At 49.1% G+C, this 19,612-nt stretch overlaps 1 protein-coding gene across 2 annotated transcripts in view; it reads right to left on the bottom strand.

The window, feature by feature from the left end:
* exoc4 (exocyst complex component 4) overlaps positions 1–19,612 on the bottom strand; it is a 133,658-nt gene that overhangs the window by 47,672 nt on the left and 66,374 nt on the right. The window contains exon 11 of one of the 2 annotated variants that reach the window (XM_077005345.1): positions 8,681–9,798. The exons of the other annotated variant lie outside the window; for it this stretch is intronic. Within the exon in view, the coding sequence (XP_076861460.1) occupies positions 9,579–9,798 (220 nt within the window). The 3' untranslated portion in view covers positions 8,681–9,578. Of the gene's footprint in view, positions 1–8,680; positions 9,799–19,612 lie in introns of those variants that run through there. 2 annotated transcript variants of the gene reach the window in all.

The following is a 19,612-nucleotide window of genomic DNA, read 5'->3' as shown; positions in this document are numbered from 1 at the left end:
TAGATGTAGTTCAGGACATTCAAGTTAAACGCATTAACTAAGACCTCTCACGACTGACTAATTGCAGAGGTCTAACCCATGATCACCATTATACTAATTACGCAATGAGCTGAAAATCATAATAGTCAAATTCTTATTGCATTTATTGCACCATCAGCTGCAGTGCTGAATGTTGTGAGTGGGAATTGACTAAAATGTGTCAGTGTTTCTTAAAGGCTCCCCTGAAGAAAAGCACTATGAAGCACTAAAAGGAAGATGACTCCATCACAATCCATCATGTCCTCACCATAATACCCTCTAACAAATTATTCATACCATATGCTGCCTGTACATCCCTCTATCTCACTATTTCTCTCCTCTCGTTCTCTAGCTTTCTCTCTCTTCCTCTCCTCTCTCTCTCTCTCCCTCCACATGATCCCTTCTCTCCCTCTCTGTTATTATTTCGCTCACATAAATCTCTCTGATCGCTTGCATTAGGAGGTAAATACGAGGTGACGCCTGCCACAGAGGACGGTCTGCTTTCCCGGGATAATCGAATTCTGCTCGAGCCGATCCACCCTGGGGACGAGCGTGTGGAGTAGGGGTGTGTGGAGGGGGGCGTGTGGAGGGGGGGGGTAGGGGCGTGTGGAGGGGGAGCGTAGGGCGTGTGGAGCGGGGGCGTGTGGAGGGGGGGCGTGGGGCCATGTGGAGTGGAAGCGTGTGGAGTGGGGGTGTGGGGGCGTGGCCCAGCACATCTGCCTACTGAGACCATCCCTGGTGGGGGGGGCTAAACACCAGTGACGGCCACATGGCCTCTGCCCTACAGACGTGACGCAGACATCATAAACACATCCATGCGGATTATCGCGGCCACAGTGCAGTCTCCAATAGCAACAAGAAGACACGGCGGTCCCGAAAGCACAGAGGAGCTATCAGCAGCTCACGGGAGCCGAGGGGGCGTGACAGTGAGAAGACCCACATCGCCATGCCAACATCTCCCTTCAACCTGCTGCTGCCCCACCCACTCTCTCTGCCCCACCCACTCTCTCTGCCCCACCCACTCTCTCTGCCCCACCCACTCTCTCTGCCCCACCCATGCTATCTGCCCCACCCACTCTCTGCCCCACCCACTCTCTCTGCCCCACCCACTCTCTCTGCCCCACCCACTCTATCTGCCCCTGACTCTTCATCACTCTTTGTTCTGTGTTGTGTCCTCTCTCACCAATAACTTAACTCCTGTGCACCCAGACACACACTCCTGTGCACCCAGACACACACTCCTGTGCACCCAGACACACACTCCTGTGCACCCAGACACACACTCCTGTGCACCCAGACACACACTCCTGTGCACCCAGACACACCCTCATGTGCACCCAGACACACACTCATGTGCACCCAGACACACACTCATGTGCACCCAGACACACACTCATGTGCACCCAGACACACACTCATGTGCACCCAGACACACACTCATGTGCACCCAGACACACACTCATGTGCACCCAGACACACCCTCATGTGCACCCAGACACACACTCATGTGCACCCATGTCTTTCTTTCAATAACATGTGAGAACGGAGGTCAACATGAATCCCCTGGACACTAGGACCCAGCGTTAAAACGACTCACACACAGGATCCATGAGCACACCTGTCCGGGTTCTGCTCACATCGTTACTGAGCTAAACTACCATGCTGCATAGAACTACCACAGTCCTACGAGTCCCTCCATTACAGACATGAAACACCCGAGAACTTGTTTACTCCTATTAAGGTTCATTTCATCTGCTGGTACATCTAAAAACAGTTGTCGTGTGTACAGTTGGGACATGCTGAAGCTCCCACCCTGGTGTCTGATCACTGGGGCACTTGGTTTGGCAGGTGCACAGAGAGGTCTGCTGAGATTGGACAGCTCTCATTACCGCAGTGTGCATGGATGTGCAGTATGTCGAGGCAATGGGTGTGTGGGTGTGTGTGTGTGTGTGTGTGTGTGTGTGTGTGTGTGTGTGTAGAACGAGTCTGTATGAGTTTTGAAGCCCAGCCTCATACATCCTGACAGGTATATGAAGGTTTAGTCTGAAATAATAAAGTAAGAGAATACACAAAAGGAAGAGATAGAGGGAGAGGGCAAATGGGGGGTGGGGGTTGGGGGGGGGGGGGTGTGAGGGGGGGTTGAGGGGGGTGTGAGGGTTGTTCAGCTTTTCGTTAACTGGTCTGACCAGGAAAGCACCCACTGAGAACAGCTGTACGTCTCCCACTCAGAGTTACAAGCCAACGGGAGAGAGAGTGGGCATGTAGAAGAAGGATCACTGTTCACACACACACACACACACACCGCTCACACACACACCGCTCACAGACACACGGCTCGCAGTCACGAACTCACAGACACGCAGATCACACACACACACTCAGGGCCCACAGACACAGAGACACACCGCTCACAGACACACAGCCACAGGACTCCCAAACACAGACACACAGCTCACAGACACAGGGCTCACAGACAGCCATACATTTCCTTCCACACTCCACTCACTCAGGGTAGCACATTTTGGACTATTAGGGTCATGCTTAAACTTCAGTGTATCGCCCAGACGTTGGTGAGGAGGCCTGAGCTTCCTTTCCTGAGCTTCATGAGTCATAAAAGGTCCCAGAGTGCATTTGGTGCACTGGAGATGAAGCAATTTTAATTGTGCACGACACAAAACAGATTCAGACTGAAACGTGGAGGAAAGAGAAGGAAAGAGGCGGAGAGAAAGAGAGACTTAATGCTCCACAGTGGAATACACAGCTGGACACTGAGCCTCGTCTCCACGGTGACACCACGGCAACACCACGGCAACACCCTTGCAACTGCGCAGCGTGGGCCGCGCCTGTCTGTGAAATCCTAATTAAGAAGCGGGCAAATCCACTTATTGAATTAAGAGGGGTGGGCATCATTCATGGGCCAGGCACGAAGCAGGCGTCCCCTTAACACTGCATTCATCTAACATGACCTTTACTGCTGATCCGAGATCTGTTATAACACTGATATCATGTTACGGACAGGTTTTTGCGTGGTGCAAACTGGTCCTGGGACGGGCCAAAATGAACCCATCTCCATGTAGACAGCTCTCCACCCCCCACTTCGGACAGCGGTGCAGACACGACCCAGGCATAAGTCAGAGTTAATAAGGGGATTATGGCACATAATTAGGGGAGGGTTCCTTCGTACGCGTCCCGCCCAAATAGAATTACTGTGGTGTGACCGGGTCCAAGCAGCAGGCGTAATTGTTCATCAAGAGGCAATCTTCATTCGTCCAGCAGATAATGAGTCCAGCACACCGAGCAGAAGGGGCGGAGTCAGGAGGCGGGAGGAAGACAGATGATCACAGCCTGGACATGCACAAACAAACTCCACACACAGTCTGCATGAGCGCCTCATGTTTTATCTGCTCGTAAATATTGATCGAGATGATTCGGTGCTGAGTGAGTGCTGGATTATAAAAGTGAGCAGCTTTATGCGGTCACGTGTGCGTAAGAGAGGGTAGAAACGTCAGCACCGGGGCAGAAACGTCAGCACCGGGGCAGAAACGTCAGCACCGGGGCAGAAACGTCAGCACTGGGGCAGAAACGTCAGCACCGGGGCAGAAACGTCAGCACCGGGGCAGAAACGTCAGCACTGGGGCAGAACCATAAGCACTGGGGCAGAACCATCAGTGCTGGCTCAGTGTGATCCCGCCCACCAATACGCAGCCAATTCTGCTGTTCAGCGTCACATTAAACCCCAGAGGAGCAAAACCCTCCAACTCCTCTCCATCATGTGCTTCCTCTCAATCAAGGAGATCTTCCAGCCCATGCACATTACACACACACACACACACACACACACACACACACACACACACACACCAACGCACGCAGGGTCCCAGTTTATTAGCGGCGAGCGCCTTTGATTGCGCTCGACAGCATCTAATTAACTGTCATTAGAAAACAGATGTCAGAGCCGGGGGCCAGGGCTGGATTACAGCGCGCACACCGGCCTCGGCCGTGTGTTCACACAAACACACCAGCACACGGAGCCCCTCCCCTCCCCCAAACCAATTACACGCTCCGTAATCAAAGCATACATGCAGCATAAATATGTTTATGTATTATTGAACAGGTAAAGGAAGCAGAGGCAGCAGGACACATATAAGTAAATGTTACGACTGGGACACAATAAGAACAGATAAACACTTTCAGGAGGGGTCACCCAGCCTGCCTCTGCTCTACGCAGATGAGGAGACCTCAGCGCTGGCTTACATGTGTCTACCGACATTACAGACAGGACACTACAGACAGGACACTACCGACACGACACTACAGACAGGAGTCTTTAAAGACAGACGGCGCTTAGTAGAAAGTTAGACAATAACAGTTCATTTCATAGTTTTAGTCACATTTCTATTTTCAGACTTGCAGACTTTGCATTTTGCAGTCTACACTATTACAATTACCAATATTCTTGGACCCGAAAAAAATTACAAAATCACTTGTGGAATTAGGCCTTTAGGTCTCTTATCTTAGTTCCAGAAATAGGAGCTCAAATATTCTGATTGCACAAAAATTCTGTTCACACTGATACTTGGCATTTGGAATAAGTGTCAACCGACTCTGGCCCAGAAGCCAACGGGCTAGTCCAATGACCGGCATATGAATGTCAATGTTCCACGTGTGGAGGGGCTAGAATGGTGCCGGGGTCAGAGCACTCACTGTGCCTCACTGCCCACCACCTGGGGGGTGAAACCACTACAGCTCTGGTCCTCAACATCATCCGCCGCCTTCTTATCTACTTAAAAGGTCATTTTTGACACCGGCCCGTCCTGTCCCCATCCCTGTCCCCCTCCCCGTCCTGTCCCCCTCCCTGTCCTCATCCCCCCCTCCCTGTCCCCATGCCCCTCCCTGTCCCCCTCCCTGTCCTCTTCCCCCCGTCCTGTCCCCATCCCTGTCCCCATGCCCCTCCCCGTCCTGTCCCCCTCCCTGTCCTCATCCCCCCTCCCTGTCCCCCTCCCTGTCCGCCTTCCCGTCCCCATGCCCCTCCCTGTCCCTGTCTCTGTCCCCGTCCCCATCCTCAGACAGAAACACATTTTCGTGTCACACTACTCAAACGCTGCTCACTCCCGTCTTCAGTCCTGGACACATTTTGTTCTCTGATGACAAAATGATTGTGTTGTGCCTGTGTATCTCACTGTGAACGGCTCCAGGAGACACCGCCATAGTCACGGCCAGGCACTCAATCCTCATGTGCAGTGCAGCCTTAACATTTTCTCAGTTCTAAACCTGAGCACTCTGATTCCCCCTTTAAAGAATCTACTTTAAAGAATCTAAATTAAACTATGACTATACTAAAGTTACATACCAGCACCAGTGGCAGTACTGACAGACGCACATACCTCCACGATCCTCACTATGTTTCTACCGGTAGCTGCTGAATGTTCTAATCATGACAGAAAGGCGCTGACAGAACAGGCCTACACACACAAAGGTCAAGGCCCACAGGGTGAGGCTAACTACAATACCGCGGGTAATCACACGCTCAAAAGAGCCACGCCATTACGGCTCACATGACCAGCAACAAGCAAGACACCGCAAATGACCGGGCCGTCCACACTGAAATAGCAGCGCTTCAGTTCTGGAGCAATTTGATTTCCTGAGATTCGTGGAGGCTGCAAGCACTGCGCCTCTACCCAGAATGCACCGAGGGGTTCAGGAGGAGCCAGTGAGCTGAGAAATGAGTGGAAAGCACAACTTCACGGCTTCATCTCCCATCCTAACAAGAAAAGGAGAGTGGAGGAGCCGCAGAACGAATCGTGTTAGAGACGCACGTTTACCACGTCAGCAACGGTAAGTCACCTTTCAGAACACATGCTTGCCAAGCATTAAAAACCATTCAGTGGGATGGTTTTATGGGATTTATAGAGCATTTAAGTATTATTTAAATATGATAAACGCTTTAGCAGCAATTTTTTTTAAATTGTGTCTTTGATCTGCACAGCTGCACCAATACTGTAATCCATAAAAGAGAGGATGTGGGGAATATGAGGAGGTGTCAGGCAGTAAAATCTATACACAGAGTGCCTGTCAACGCTTTGTAAGCATGTCCTACAGAAGCTAAATGCTAAAGACTACCACTAGATGGCAGTATGTCAGTGCTGTCCACACACTACACTCCCACTTGTCTTTCAGGCAGTCAAAATGAGGGGGGGGGGGCTTTTATAAGCATTAGGATTCCATTTAGTGAGTTACTGTCTAAACTGCCTTTGCTATTCGATGCATTTAGCTTTTCTGCAGAATAGACAAAGACAACAGTGAGGTGGAATGAGTGCGGTCCACCCACAGCCTCCCACCAGCTCCCAGACCTCCTGCTGTCTGCCTCACATCTCTCTGCCACACACACACACACACACACACACACACACACACACACACACACACACACACACACACACACACACACACACACACACACACACACACACACACATAATTAATGCCATATTGAAAGGCAGAAGATCAGCACACCAATTAAAATATGTGGAGGCAGGAAACAGTGGCGGATTCATGGCAGAATCTGGGTGAACTTTATCCTCCCTGTTCGCTGCTCTCTCTCTCCACTCTGTTATTTTCACAAATATAAATGAACATGTACAATAAACAAAAGAGCTGCAGTATGTGCATGACAATACATGTCTAGCACATATTCCACCCGTGTGTGTGTGTGTGTGTGTGTGTGTGTGTGTGTGTTTGCGCGCGCACATCCCAGGCCAATTAAAGCAGGTGGAATCTATCACAAGGAGGATATAAGAGACTCGGAATCCTGCAGTCAACAGGAAATGAGATCGGCTCGTTTAGCTGACATGGCCACACGGTGACAAATTACCCTCCCAGATTCTCTTCACCCCCTTCTCCCACAATGTCGTTCTCTCTCTCTCTCTCTCTCTCTCTCTCCCTCTCTCCCTCTCTCTCTCTCCCTCTCTCTCTCTCTCTCTCCCTCTCTCTCTCTCTCTCTCTCTCTCTCTCTCTCTCTCTCTCTCTCTCTCTCTCCCTCCCTCCCTCCCTCCCTCCCTCCCATACACTCTCTTGGCCTCTCTGCCCTCTCTAACACCTGCACACTCTCTACATAACGCAGCATTGTTATCCACAGCTCAACAATTAGCTTAATCATCTGAGACTGCGCTCCTAGCAACAGCAGAGCAAAACATACGGAGGGTAAATCCAGCTGAGCAGATGCACCAGGCTGGGAACTTCTACTGCCTTCTTCACCAGGACCATACTTCTTCATAGCAGGGCTCAGCTGTTACTAGCCTGTACGGTGTTGTGATGAAGAAGCAACCCAAAAATGCCCAACCATGTTCCAGTGGAACACTGTAAACAAATAAATGTATTATCTTCACATAAACAGCCAAAAATTGTCCATAAAAGGGGCAGCAGCTGTGAAAGCATGTGTGTGATGGAAAAACACTCCACTTGATCGAAGGGTTAGACTGTCCCAAAAACAGGCCGCAGCCTTGCCGAGCAGAGGTGTGAGCGCCCAGCCTGGAGCCGGTGTGATGCTCAGGACCCCCGGAGCAGCAGGGAGGGAGGGAGGCACCCGTGGGAAGAGCTTCACTACATCCTCAGCTGCCTGAATCAGAGGCTCGAAGAAAAGGTGGCAGATTGTGGCATTTAAGGAGAGAGGAGCATTGAGAGACATACCCATCCAGCAGAACTCCTGAACCCCCTCAAGAACACGAGTCATTATGGCCCGGTTCAGGTCAATGAATGAAGGAGGTGCTCTGCTGACCTCCCGCTTTATAAACTCGCCAGCTGCTCATAGTGTTGGAGTAGCAGCTCCGTGCTGATTGGCTGGGTCCCGGCACTGTAAGATACTAGCAGGTCTTCCCTTATGTGCCCACAGCACCAGTCAGAGGGCAGAGAGCTGACCCTGAGTTCTCAGAGTGAAGAAAACCTTCCATCGCATCTCATCAAACCACTAGTCATGCGGTACCACTGGACGTGTGTGTGTGTGTGTGTGTGTGCGTGTGTGAGAGAAAAGGGCCTTTGTGTTTGGTGAGTCTGAGACCATGGCCTGAGACTTCTGAGACATGCAGCGACTCGTATCAATGCATGAGTGTTCAGGCGCACTGCCATGACAACCCAGAGCCCGGAGTTTGGCCCGACTCTCCGAGGCAGGCGGACGGTCATGGGAATACACGGCCCACTTTAGGCGGGATTTTCCCACCAGGACTAATGGCAAAGACTCAAAAATGTGGAATGCTGAACGTCTTGCCATCAGGAGGTGCTACGGGTGCCAGGACCTCAGAGTTCATCCATGAAAGCTGTAAGCCACACAGCCCTCCAGCTGCCTGGACACACCTCCCTCTAACTCTCTCCAGCCAAACTAGAGATGCTCAACGTCTGGAAAATGCAGGAGTGTGTTCAACATGTAAGATATTGGAAAACATGGCCGCTGAGCTTCAACCAGCCAAATGTTTATGTAAAGGACAGGTGGATGTATAAGACAGGTGGATGTATAAGACAGGTGGATGCAGAAGTCTAGGTGGGTGGGGACGTGTAGGACAGGTGGGTGGGGACGTGTAGGACAGGTGGCTCTCACAATTCCTCCTGACCACTCCCACTCTCCTGACCACTCCCACTCTCCTGACCACTCCCACTCTCCCGTGCTTGGTGGACTGAACCCCACACCTGGTCCCCAGTCTTCTCAGAGAGTGTGAGAGAGTGTGAGAGAGTGAAACGCACACAGGCAGGAGTACACTTCACCCTGTACACTGCACTCTGGAATGCAGCATGGCCAGAACACAAGCACATATTAACACAAGCGCATATCAATGTCAGCGCATATTAACATAAGCGCATATTAACACATGGTGCTCAGCAAAAGGAAACGAAGCATTGTGCCTGATTAATATTAATGACCTGAATAATAGATCTGTGGTTAATTTCATTTTAATTGAAGCTTTACTTATATGCAGCTGTGCTGTGGGGCAGCGTCCGCCTGCCCTGTACAACCGTCCGCCTGCAGAACTGCGCAAACGTCTGCGCTACTTTGACCTTGAGTGTCCTGAGCTCTTCTTTAGCGGCCAAACGAAAGGGACAGACTCCAGGGTCTAGCGTTCCATCTTTTCAGTAACAAATCTAAAAATCCAGGGCTTGATATGACTGTGGTTAATCTCACCTTTACATATCCAAAATATTTGGCCTTTACATAATGTCTGATGCTTGACTACAACATACATTTGGTGCTTATTCCAGTTTATCTTTATATTTTCTATGATCACGTGCACTTCTTAAGAAACAAACATCCAACAGAATTGCTTTTAGTGTCAGAGGATTTGGGTAAAGCCATTTACAACAAGATCTGAATAAAAATAACTCCCCCCAACACTCTCTGTAACCCACGCTATTATTCTCCTGTTCTTTCCCCTGCCAGCTATTTACACCGTTATTTCACCCAGGGTGGGTTCTCCCTCTCAGCCGGGTAGTAAATTGAAATTGGTTAGAGGCACACGGGCGACTGATTGAATGTGAGAAGGAAGCAGTCGTAAAATAAGCCCGAGATGTAGGGAAATTCATATAGCGCCAGGCCCGGAGACTCCAACGCTATCGTCCAGGGACAGAACAGGCAGGAGGTGCAAAGTGCGATTGGATCTAGGGGCGAGTTGCCCAGATCCGTCCCCCGCCAACATCTCCAGGTGGACCGACACTCCAGCGCGTGAGGCGGGTTCTCTCCTCCTCCGAGCTGACGATGGTCGGCGCCAGCGCCCAGGAAACGCTCCATCAGGGGAGGGCCTGGGAAAACACGCGCAGACAGGGTTGTGTGCGGTAGGATGGAAGTCTAGGAGGAGTGATGGGAGTCTGGAATGGGGAGCCGCTGTTGGACTAGGAACTGAAGTGACCTTTGGTTTGGGCTCAAGGGTAAGGATGGTGTGTGTGTGTGTGTGTGTGTGTGTGTGTGTGTGTGTGTGTGTGTGTGTGTGTGTGTGTGTGTGTGTGTGTGTGTGTGTGTGTGTGTGTGTGTGTTCATTCTTTTTTGTTTTGTTTCCATTCAGCTTGAGCGCAGCTGGAGATTTGATGGAAGGAGGACAGACAGTTATCAGTGGTGTGTGAGCTGAGGACGACATCCCTCTCTTCTCACAGAGAAGATGAAAGCTAAACGAGTGGAAAGACCAGAGCACAGCGTCCTTGTCCCCGCGTGATGAGACCCATGCCAGTCCTCCACAGAGATCAGCCTCCGTCCCAGCGGTCAGCCGTTCACCAGGAGAAAGCAAAGTAACGCCAAAGTAAAGCATGCAAGTGGACATGTCCTAACATACGTGTCCTAACATACGTGTCCTAACATACGTGTCCTCTATATGAGACCATGTTGGGCTGGAGTCATGAGCACAGCAGACAGCAGTGTGACAAACACACTAAACACACCTATAGGCACCACATCATATTTGGTGTCACACGGAGTGATGCACAAAACCGCCGTTCACAGCAGGAAGTCTCCACGATGTCTGATTCACCTGATACATTCACACACGAGAAGGACACATGGACACTCCTGCTCAGAACCTCAGACAAGGTCCACAAACAAAAACTGAACCTCTAACTTCACACATCTGGGTTTGGAGGTACAGCAACCATCTAGTACCGCACCCAGCAGCCAATGACGCAAAACTGTTGGCTCACATTTGTCTCGTCAAGGTGCAGGTTCCTCTCAACGATCAGATGTGTTCTTCTCTTTTAAAACGTGGACACCATGAAAAATGTTTTTGCACAGAAGCGAAGTGGCACATTCAGCGTGACCCGCCATATGTCAGATCTAAAAAGGGGAGGGGCTTTGAAATCTCTACTGTTACTACGACAACAAGCCTGGTTTTGGCAGCTGTTGTTTTTCAGTGTTTCTCAAGTTATGAATCTAATTCGCACTTGACACCTTCCATTTGCATAAACTTTTTTTTTTTGTATTTTAAATATTGTGGGTGAGACGGTGGAGGTTACAGTAGTGCCTGTTAACTCCACTCATTACGATGCCAAAGTAGGAAGGAGCTGCTTTTCAAAGCTGATTGGCTGCGATTTTTCCAGAGAAATGTCTCAGAACACAACACAAGCTAATCAAGAGAGGCTACGCTCTAATCATGGGTGAACCCTATTATTCATGTAATTCTAAATATGCAGTGAAGGATATTCACCCAGCACCACTCCAAAAGACGTTCCTCGGCAAAGAAACAACAACAAAACCCACTGCAGCCCAGTGATGGAGGCTCCAGTCTTCTGGAAGGATTCACTGTGGAAACGCAGGGCTGCTGTTCGCTGAGGAGAACCTGCAATCTGTAGGATGGTGAGGGGACGAAGGTGGAGAGTGTGAAGCTCACGGGCAGGACCTACAGAAGGGGACGGGGGGACCTGGGAGAGAAGTGGAGAGGGAGGGACACAAATAGGGGTAAAGGAAACAGAGGAATAACAGAGAGAGAGAGGGAGGGAGAGGTGGGGGAGAGAGAGAGAGGGAGGGGAGGGAGAGGTGCGAGAGAGAGGGAGAGAGAGAGAGAGAGAGGGAGGGAGAGGTGGGAGAGAGAGAGAGAGAGAGAGAGAGAGAGAGAGAGAGAGAGGGAGGGAGGGGAAGAAGAGGTGGGAGGGGGGGAGAGGGGGGGAGAGAGGGAGAGGGGGGAGGGAGAGAGAGGGGGAGAGGTGAGGGGGAGAGAGAGGGGGGGGAACAATATCCATCTTGTCCTTTTTCAGAGTGCTATGATTGGAAAAATCCATTCAGTGCGTGGCCATCAGCACCAGTAGTGGTGGCAGTGGCATGTTGGAAGTGTGAGCTCACTGTCTCACGCTCGCCGTCTCACGCTCGCCGTCTCACGCCAACACCAGCACTCACGGCCCTTTGTCCCTACAGCTCCAGGAAGCCCCTGATATCTCCACCAGGTTCTCCACTACATCTCTCCACTACATCTCTCCTGTTTCTCCCTTCCTCCTCACCAGCCTGATGGAAAGGAGGGATGGGGCGGTTGCCTTATACTTAGCAAATTACATTTGCCACCAGGGGGAATAAATACTGTGATAAAGACTGCGCCAGTGTTCTCAGATCCATTAGAATCTCATATTCACACATCGCAGAAATCACATTACAACACAGCTAATATCATTTCCCTGGCTTTTGGTAGTCTGCTCCTCTGGGTGAAGCAGTAACATCAAACATAATGGATTTTCTACACTCCTCTTCCTGAAATACGCTGTTCAGACTGAGATTTGGTGTTACGTTTACTCCACCGTTTCCATTGCCTCCTCGTTCCGGGATTTTCCTCTTTCACACACTTCCTCAATCTCTCTCCCCTTGCCCATAAAATTCCATCTTACTTGCAGGTGTGACATAATCCAGTGAATAGAGAACATTGAACTCTTAATGAACCTGCTAATCTGACATGTTCCTGGGCTGAAGGGCCCCGCAGGCCCACTTCACACACAGGGAAACGTACGTGACGTGGCCCGTGAAATACAGCCCACAGGCTCCAGACAAACAAGAAAAGAACGGATGACAAAAACAGGGGAAAGTAATACAGACACAGAGGGAGAGAGGAGGGAGAGAGAGAGGAGAAAGAGAGAGTGAAAGAGGGAGAGAGCGGGAGAGAGTGTGGGAGAGAGAGTGTGGGGGGAGAGAGAGAGGAGAAAGACAGAGACTGAAAGAGGGAGAGAGAGGAGAGAGAGCGGGAGAGTGTGGGAGAGTGTGTGGGAGAGCGAGAGAGAGAGAGAGAGTGAATGGGGGAGAGTACGGGATACTAGCACGAGCACCTGAGGTCACATGTGCCCCGTAACAGGCGTGAGCTGCAGGTACAGTACTGCAGGTACAGTGTCCACCCCTTGCACAAGCAGGGGAGTGTGTGTACGTTTTAACTGACCTCTCCAGGCTCTCTGGCTGCATAAATGAACGCTGACGCTACCCGGCGGTGCGGGGAAAGCCAGCGTGGAGGAAACAAGCCTCCCGCTATGATGAAGGATGCCAAGGTGCCGCGTTTCACAAACAAAAGCGGCCTGTAACACCCGGGGCGCCACACACACGTACAGTGATACAGCCCATCCTCCCACACCAGAGAGAAACCTACAGAGATACACAAACAGCTGGAGCACACTGCTGTCCAGACAACCGATCTGCATAACCTACAGCAACACGCTAAAATCTTCAGCCTCCTAGGGAATAATGAGACACGTCTTCACCTGCAAGTACAACCACGTCCTCTCCTACAAAACTACGAACACAATAAAGCGTTACTGCAAAATGTGAATATAGACCACAGGAAGTAATACAAATGAGCTGTGTGATCCAGAGGAGACGGATGGAAGAACACAAACTTCCGAATGGCTTTTCAATGATCAACGTGAAAAATAAGCACGAAAACAACTTAAAATAGGAGAAACGCAACCGAGACGTACACAGGCGCCTCACGCAGCAGGACAGAAGACCGACGTGGCCAAAGTGCAGCGCAGTCACTTGGACAGAGTCAAGAACAAAAAGCATCTAACGTCATAAGAAGAAGCAGGGACAAATTTACCCAAGGGCCACTATCATTTGTGGAGCAGAAAAACCACTTACCGCCCTGACAAACAGCTTCATTCGGCTTTCTTGACTGGCAAAGTTTTGTGCATTAGGGCTTTTGTACAAACTGAATTGATCTAATATTGAGCAGGAACAGCAATTTCACATCATAAAATACAGCCTGCAAACGTCCAGTAAGAAACAGCATAAAAGCCAGAAACCAAGAATACAGAAATAGATGTTCACATTCGCCGCGAGTTCCCACCTTCTCCACCTCTCTCTCTCTCTCTCTCTCTCTCTCTCTCTCTCTCTCTCTCTCTCTCTCTCTCTCTCTGTGTGTGTGTGTGTGTTTATTACTCTTCTGCAGGGAGGCACGGTTAGCATTCAAGGATATAACCACCCTACTGGGCCACCGTACCCGCAGTGCGTCCCGTAACCACAGTGCGTCCCGTAACCACAGTGCGCCCCGTACCAGGCTGGTAGGCCCTTGTGTTGGGTCTGGTGCTCACAGCCCCTCCACAACATAATTTTAGAGGCAACAGTTATTTTAAAGCTTTCGTTTCCTTGATTAGTTTGTCCTTTAGCGGGATTGACACAACCAGAGTTGGGACTACGCAGGTAATCAGACAGCATGGAAATGGAAGAGATTTAGGCGATGATCCAGTCAGCTCATCAAACTGAACCAACATCACAGCTGGCTTAGAGAACGACTCTCAAATGACAAATGAATCCACAGTTGTTACGATTTAACATTCATAAAACGGCCTTTCTGTAGGAATGAAAGTGTATCACTCGCTTGTAATCACAGACTGCAAGGTTCATTTATTCTCCCTCCACACTCTGTCCATCATTTCCTTCTCCAAGCATAAGGAAAAGAGTGGGGAACTTTGGTCATGCCTCCATAGGTCTTCCTAGGGAACTTTTGGTCACACCTCTGACCACAGGGGGCGCTCTACAACTCTGACCTCAGACCTGAGAGCACCAGCACCAATGGCTGAGCAGTCTTCATCAGCAGCCTTCAGACTGACCAGCTGAGCGGGGGGTCGTGGATTACTCTGTCTCTGTTGCGATAGGGAGCCCTACAGCCAAGACAAGCACACAGTGGATCAGGGCAGAGACAAAGCTCTGCTATTCCTCCCCAATAATTGGCAATTACATGCTTTGATTTTTATTCAACTCCAATTTGTATTCCTTAACTGGCCAGTTCCTGCTCATCAGTGATTGGGTTAGGACAAGAGTGAGAGAGACTGGCCCTACTCTTAATTAAGCACCGTGGAGAAAGATGAATTATCTTGAGCAACAAACCAATTAGGTCTCAGTCTTAAGCTCTGTCTGCTACTCTCTCTCTGTAAACTTCTGGTTTAATTACAAACCTATACAAGTCTACGCCACTTCAGTCCTCCATCTTGACCGTGTTGTTTCAGCAAGCTCTAAAATGGCCTCTTCTCTCAAACTCACCCCTATCCTCAACATGATATAAAGTCTGGGGGTGGAGGTGGTGTTGGGAGGTGGTGGGGGCCCTGGTGGATGTACTTCTTGATAAATGTACTCCAGCAGCTGACTCCCCTCTAAAGCTGACCCCAGACACGTCGGCAGATCAATCAATTACATCTCCACTCCAGCAATCAAACAATGTTATTATCAGGCATCGGCTCGTCGACCTAGAAAGGCTGGCAAATCAAAGGCGGCTGTGATGTCGCTGGCCGAGCTCTGTGGTGCAGCGCTAACACGGAGTGGAGGCTCCCCTTCGCTCAGGGAAATGGAGGAACACACACACACACACACACACACACACACACACACACACACACACACACACACACACACACACACACACACATACAGACACACACACACACACACACACACACACACACATACATACACAAACACGCACACACACACACACACACACACACACACACACACACACACATACACAAACACGCACACATACAGACACACACACACACACACACATACATACACAAACACGCACACATACAGACACACACACACACAAGCATACACACACATACAGACACACATACACACACATGCATACGCACTAGGGATGCACCGAAATGAAAATTCTTAGCCGAAACCGAAAACCGAAAATGAAGAAACCAAGGCCGAAAGCCGAAAACCGAAACACCGAAATACATTATGCCAATTATTAGTAACATTGGATTTATGGCTAACCTCACTAAAATCAAAGCATTGCTATTCAAAGAATAAATCAACTACAAAATTTGATTTGAAAATATGTATTTAGCACTGACATTACAGTAATGCATATTATAAAATAAAATTAGTGGTGGGCCGTTAACGGCGATAACGCTGACAATGGCCGACCACTAATTAAATTGAACTCGCTTCCAGACCGTTTTTATCTGAGAGGATAAATATATGTATTTTATACGAGTTAAATTTAATTATAACTGACTGACCTGAAAGATAAATATAAATTCTCTCATAAAAACGTGACGTGAGTTGCAACAACATTAAACAGCTCAGGTAAACACGCTTCTGAGAAATGTCGTCTGCTCGGCAAAACATAACGGGGCTCAATGTGCTCTATTAGCCTACGAAATCCCGCATCCTCTACGACAGAGAACGGCTGATCGTCTAAGGCAGCGAGTTCCATAATTTTTGGTGTAATGTCCTTTGCCTTGGCGCCATCACTGGAAAACTTTTTTGCTAGCTTTATCCAAATAAACACGTGCAGGCGATTTTTGCTTGCGTCATCACAATACATTGTTTCGGCCGTGTTGTTTCGGTGATGAAAGTATTTCGGCCGAAAACCGAAAATGCAAATTTAAGCCATTTCGGCCGAAAATTTTCGGTGGCCGAATTTTCGGTGCATCCCTAATACGCACACATACACATACAGACACACACGCACACACACGTATACACACATGCAAACACGCACGCAAACACACACTCACCAGACATACAAACTACTTTTTCTAACTTACCACCTAAGATGACCATCTAACTTCAAAAATGATACCATGGGATCAAAGCCAGTTCAACACACACACACAAAACAAAAGAAATATGATTCAAAACATCATTTCAATGACTCCGTGTCCTACAGATCACAAAAGCCTCAGACATAAACAAAATTAACCCAGCCACTAAACTGACACGCATGAGCTATGAAAGGTCAAAGCCCAACTTCACCACCTCTGACCTCTGTGGCTCAAGGACGCGCAAAGGGTCCCATTCAGCAGACCAGGAGGAGCACTGTTCCTCCCAGCATGGAGCTGATCCCGTGCTCCTCACACACACACACACACACACACACACACACACACACACACACACACACACACACACACACACACACACACACACACACACTCATCTGAGGATCCATGAGCCGTGGCTCTGGTCATCCAGCTTAGAAGCTTGGCAACTAGATGCAGATGAGAATGGGCTTGTTACACATTCAAATAAGCTAATTAACATATACAAACCTAAATATGCAAAGCATGACCAACAGGACATAAATTGAGGGGCACAGAACATAAAAATTAGAAGGCCCTTCGTTTGCAAATGACCAAAAAATATAAAAATAAATACATTATTTAACACCAAAATGATTAAAATTAGGCAAGTTTTTAAAAATGCTCTGCATGATTTTTTGAGGTACTCTGAGCCTGGAGAGGGAAGAAATGAAGACACCAGGAGGAGAGAGACGGCTGGAGACCATGAAAGCATGATTGTCCAGAATAACGGTGTCAGGGAATGTGAGAGTCCCAGTCTGGCCAGAAACGAGAGGGTGAAAGTAATGACTTCTCTGATGGGCACAGTAGAGGTGTTCTGAGAAGATGGGTGCACGGACAAGCTTTTTCACCAGGGCTCTTTCACCAGGGCTCTTTCACCAGGCTGCTCGTCTCCATTATTTGGAAAATACTTTGACTGATCACTGGGCAAACTGCCCTGTGCTTTTCTCACTGAGTAAATGCATCACACCTTTTCTCTCTCTCTCTCTCTCTCTCTCTCTCTCCCTCTCTCTCCCTCTCTCTCCCTCTGTCTCTCTCTGTCTCTCTCTGTCTCTCTCTGTCTCTCTCTAACTTTTCCCCTTCATTTTTTATATGCTACAAAGTGATATAATTTATAACAGACACTCAGTAAATGCAGAGATGCAAAAGCCACTAATCACGTGCATGTACATGTGAATCCGTGCAAATGTGCTTGAGAAAGAGTTTCAGTTGGAGAGAGAGAGTTAGAGAGAGAGAGAGAGAGAGAGAGAGAGAGAGAGAGAGAGAGAGAGAGAGATTTCCCTCTGGTTCACTTCAGTGTACCGTTTGATGTCCTCCCCCCCATATGCACCTATATGCCCTTTAATGCCCTTTATTATTCATGGGATTCCCAGCTGAGCCAATTCCAGCCAGCACAGACATTGGAGGCTAAAATTACACTGGAGATGGGTGAGGAGGCGGAGTCACCATGAGAGCAAACAGCAAAGTGTCTGTGTGTGTGTGTGTGTGTGTGAGAGAGAGAGCTCTGTATTTTTATTAATGGCAGGCCTAAGACACTGCCAGCACTGCTAGACAAGAGGAGGGACAGAGGTGTGGTGTGAGGTCAAAGGGCAGCGAAGCAGGTATTAGTAATGTTATGAGCTTGGACACTGTAGCAGCTGAATGGGAGGACGGGCATGTTTAATGTACAGCGGTGTGTGTGCGGCTCACGCAGCTATCTGGGCCCCACACGATGGCTATCGCTGCATTAAAAGGGCCTCTGCGCTGTTTAAATCTTTAATAACACAGATATGAGGATTCATGAGCTGCCTGGACCAGATCCGACACGGCTCATCTTCGGTGTGTGTGTGTGTGTGTGTGTGTGTGTGTGTGTGTGTGTGTGTGTGTGTGTGTGTGTGTGTGTGTGTGTGTGTGTGTGTGTGTGTGTGTGTATGTGTGTGTGTGTGTATATGTGTGTGTATGTGTGTGTGTATGTGTGTGTGTAGGTGTGTGTGTGTAGGTGTGTGTGTGTAGGTGTGTATGTGTGTGTGTGTGTGTGTGTATGCTTGTGTATTTTTATCCAGTGCTCTCTGGTCATCCCCTCATTCCCCTAATGACTCCTCAGCTCACCCTGGAAACCTCTCAGCCTGTGCTGCTATCTCCTCCCCTCCTCTCTCCTCTCATTCTCTCTCCTCCCATCTATCCTCCCCTCCCCTCTCCTCCCCATCCCTCCACCAGGTCTACACCCTCCTCTCCTCCCTGACCATTTAAATGAAGAAGTTACTCTACTGCACAACTTCAGAACTGACCGCTTCAGACACTCCGTGACTAACATTCTAACATTCTCTGTGGACATTTCTCAGGTTCAGATAATTAGTTAGCAATTCTCCTGAAAACGGCCCAAGTGCTATAATGCATCTCAGTCTCCTGACGCAGTGTGCAGGCTTCCTCCCCCGTAATGGCCATGCTGAACCCCACAGTGCAGATTCCTGAAAGGCTTTATGGTTGTGTGTGTTTGTGTCTGGAGGACTAAGTCTAGTGATCTGAAGTATACACTCATATTCAGAGGAAAGAGGATGTCTGTAAGATAAAGACATGAGAGATGGCAAAAAGGAAGGAGAGAGAGGGAGGGAGAGACACAGGGAGGGAGGGAAAAAGAGGGAGAGCGAGAGAGGGAAATAGATGAAGAGAGAAGTAGAGAGAGGTAGAGGGAGAGAATGAGTTTGGTGACAGGTAGACTCATCTGCAGTTTCACACAACTGCGCATGTGTGCTGGTAATGCCCAAAACAAACAGCCCGCTGACCTTTACACACAGTTCTCCGCGTGTGTCCCTCTGATCTATTATACAGCATCTCATTCTCAACTACACTTCAAAGGCTTATAAGTAAGTATGAGTCTGCATTGTGTGCAGGTATGTGTGCGCATACTGGCATTTTGTATCTGCTCAAAAAATAAATCTTTGGATATACAGTACGGGGGAAGATTTTTAAAAAGTAAAAAAGAGAAATTAAGACTCTGTGCAGCTCTCCACCAAACACTCCCAAACACACGGAGGGTGTAGACAGGGTAAACACTCCCAAACACACGGAGGGTGTAGACAGGGTAAACACTCCC

This window comes from Brachyhypopomus gauderio, chromosome 5, assembly GCF_052324685.1.
Source record: "Brachyhypopomus gauderio isolate BG-103 chromosome 5, BGAUD_0.2, whole genome shotgun sequence".
Classification (NCBI taxonomy): domain Eukaryota; kingdom Metazoa; phylum Chordata; class Actinopteri; order Gymnotiformes; family Hypopomidae; genus Brachyhypopomus; species Brachyhypopomus gauderio.
The sequence above is the reverse complement of the archived record's forward strand: the minus strand, read 5'-3'. Positions and strand labels throughout refer to the sequence as shown.